Here is a 3,211-nt window from a genome sequence, read left to right as displayed (position 1 = left end):
CAATCCATGACAGACCCTTCAGTATTTGCACCAAGGGAGTGGCACTCCAATTTCGTTGTACTCTGTACAATGACAATAAAGGCTATTCTATTCAGTATGTCTTCCTGATGGCTGTAGACAGTTTTTTGATAACCCTGTCCTGAAACCTCATACATACTATTAATGACTTGAATCAAAAATTACAGATTTGGATTTCATCACTCCAAAGCCTACTTTGAGCCCAGTTCTTGTGTACTTGGTATACTTTATCCATTTCTCCCCGTTTCGCCTCCTTGAGAATGGCTTCTTGACATCCTTCCACCAAGACCATTTCTGATGAGGCTAAACTTGATTTTTTTCCTCTTTCCCCATTTCTTAAGGAATTGACTTGTAGTTACTTCTTACCTCTGCTTTTGTCCTCCACCTTTCCTTAAAAAAAAGATTCTTAAGGACAGGCTGCACACTATGCTGAAATTTCCATCGAATAGATCTTCACGAATTAACTTGTTTGCACAAGTCTTTGGTATTTTAGGTAGGTTCAACACAAGAAATTGGAACCTGTGTTTTGCAGCTGTCAGAAAGTACAGTGTCAAGTGTTATGTCTGTGAGGTGCCCATACTTGAAAAAGACCAGACTTTGAATTTCACTCACTTTATTTTGACCAGCTAGTAGGTAGGTAGATGGATAGGTGAAAAACCTTTCAACACAAAAAAAGAACATTTCATTAATCATTCAGATAAATTAAATGCATTATACAGAAGACAAATGAAATAAAAATATATACACTTGAGTAAAGCCACTTAACATAGCTAAAGCTAAATACTTTTGTCTAAACTATCATTTAACCCAGTTTAAGTTAGTTTTACATTCATTGGTTTTTAATCACAGAACTGAGTAATTTCAAGCAACAAAGATGAAATAAACTGTGGTTCTTAAATACACAAAGTGTCTACCTTGCATTTTACACCTTTTATAAACAATTAAATTTTAAAGTATACATTTAGAGTTTGCAAATATTTTAATAAAGACTTTAAGCAAGGATTTTCTTTTACAAAGAATTATTTTCCTTAAATCAAACCAAACATATTTACACTAGTTTTAAGATTTACCAAGGATTGGGGGTAACTATTTTTAGTATTAATTAACATAAATGTGGGAAACACTATCTACATAAACAATTTACTCAAACTTAAACATTCATTTTAATATCAATATATTTTAAACTTAAATGCAGTAACTATTTCCCAAAGCATAAATACATTTCCACAATTGAGCTTCCATAGTTCCCCAACATATAAGCAGCAAATATGAGTCCAAGAGCTTACCGATAGCCCGTCTAGCTTAAAGTCTTCCTCACAGTTGCAAGCGGATTGTGCTTTGTTTGCTGTCCTCTCAGTATGTCACACCCAGGTCAAATGACTGCTGCATGCATTTTAAGGTCTACTAGGCACGCCAGCCCTTGATTGCTCTAATTCAGCTCACCTGGCGGAGCGGCGCGCACCAGGCCGCGCTTAGTTATAGATTGCACACAAGGTCTAATCAGCAGCCATGCGCAAGCAGCAGCACAGAGCAGGTAGTGGGCAAGAGGAGGAAGAGAGGAGTAACAGCCACACCTACTAGGTCAGCGCGACATACAGAAAGGTACAATTGGTTCTTTGGTCAGTTCATTTTTTGAGTTGGTGTCTTATAATACTACAATGATTCTGATGTCATTGTTCAGTGACTTAGTAATTAAAAAGAATTTTTCTGAACAGATACAGGGACTGGACTGAAAAGCTAGTGATGGGCAGATGAAGCCCCATGAAGCACTGAAGCTTTTCATCCAATTGGTTCACCCCAACGCGAAGCTTCATGAAGCTTCATTTGCTCTAGCAGGACACCTACTGGACGTAAAAATAATAGCTGGCATGAATTTGAAGAGTGTGGCATTTTGCACACAGCCTGTAAATGTCAACAACAAAAGGAGTGTGTAAAACATGTATATTGTAGTGATGGCAGTATACTGTGTATATTTATAGTGGCAGTATGGGAAATGATTATTTGGAAATGCTTGAAATGGAAATGATCATTTACTGTGAGGTGAGGTGTGGTTGGGGTGTGGACAGTGGTTGTGCTTTTGTAACGTTGAGGTATGGACAGCTACACACTGCCTGTTCACATTTTATTCTGTAAAAACTAAATTTTCACTGCTTTTATGACCTTTTTAGTGGGGAGAACATAGCTAGGATTTAATGATTTAACAAATCTTTTGAATCCTTTGTCCTCCACAATGCTAAATGGCTGGGAGTCCTCAATCACCATGCTGACCAGGTCTTCATCTATTTGAGATTGTTCTCCTGAGGAAAGACAATAAAGATAAAGCACAAATATAAATATCACATACGTAACTTATAACAGTTGTATAATATTGTTATATCATTTAGTAACATTACTGCATCCTATATTATCATTGCATTTGATGGCTCACCTGGTCTTGCTCCACAATCGGTGTCCCCCTTATTCTCATGCAAAGCTCTGTAGTGCCTAAGCATGGATAAGGTGTTGTTGTTGTTATATCCCAGCTCCCTGGCACATAGAAAACACTTCACCTTGTACAAAAGTCAAGACAGCTCAACATAAATTGTATTGCACCATCAGTATCATGAAAATACATCTTCTGTAGAAATTTACATACCTTGTTGGGAGGAATAAGATCAAAATGTTCCCACACAGGGGAGGACATCCTCCTCTTCTTAGCTGGCTCCATTCTCTCCTGACTTTCTCTCCTCACTCTCATAAACCTCCAAACGGTCTCCAAACCCTCACTAACCGCAACTCTCCATCAAACACCCACATTTTTGAATGAAGTCTGAGGGGTTTATATCGCTGTCATATCTCGCGGCAAAGTTCGAACCACTTCATGAACCAGTCACGTGGTACAGCCGGGCAGCGAGGCTTCGGACGTCATCATTTTCAGCTCCTCCCATAAATGAAGCAAGCCTCGATACGCGCTTCGCGGAAACGCCCCCTCCATTACTCGACACACGCTCCGAAGCCTCGATACAGAACGTCCCATCCCTATGAAAAGCATGAAAATGCAACAAATTCACACAGAAAACTCAATATGGGCCAAAACTGTTGCATGAGCATGACCTCAGGACTATGTCTTGTAAAATCTGACAACTGTACCTTCTGATTCAGTAACTACACGTTCATGGTAGTCAGTGTTGGGGAGTAACGGAATACATGTACC

At 38.9% G+C, this 3,211-nt stretch overlaps 1 protein-coding gene across 1 annotated transcript; it reads right to left on the bottom strand.

Moving 5' to 3' along the window:
- Nucleotides 1–1,780: 1,780 nt before the first annotated feature.
- LOC147302380 (uncharacterized) lies at nucleotides 1,781–2,762 on the bottom strand. Its single transcript, XM_086283986.1, has 3 exons — nucleotides 2,654–2,762; nucleotides 2,447–2,567; nucleotides 1,781–2,315 (listed from the first exon to the last, which is right to left on the bottom strand). The coding sequence occupies exons 1-3, from the start codon at nucleotides 2,753–2,755 to the stop codon at nucleotides 2,155–2,157; spliced, it is 384 nt and encodes a 127-aa protein (XP_086140112.1). The 5' UTR covers nucleotides 2,756–2,762; the 3' UTR covers nucleotides 1,781–2,154.
- Between the last annotated feature and the right edge of the window lie 449 nt (nucleotides 2,763–3,211).

The sequence above is a fragment of the Aulonocara sp. 'chitande type north' Nkhata Bay genome, linkage group LG23, assembly GCF_057382095.1.
Source record: "Aulonocara sp. 'chitande type north' Nkhata Bay isolate Kocher_YH1m ecotype deep benthic linkage group LG23, A_spYH_male_GT1.1, whole genome shotgun sequence".
Taxonomy (NCBI): Eukaryota; Metazoa; Chordata; class Actinopteri; order Cichliformes; family Cichlidae; genus Aulonocara; species Aulonocara sp. 'chitande type north' Nkhata Bay.
Note: the sequence above shows the minus strand (reverse complement) of the source record. Positions and strands in the feature narration are given on the sequence as shown.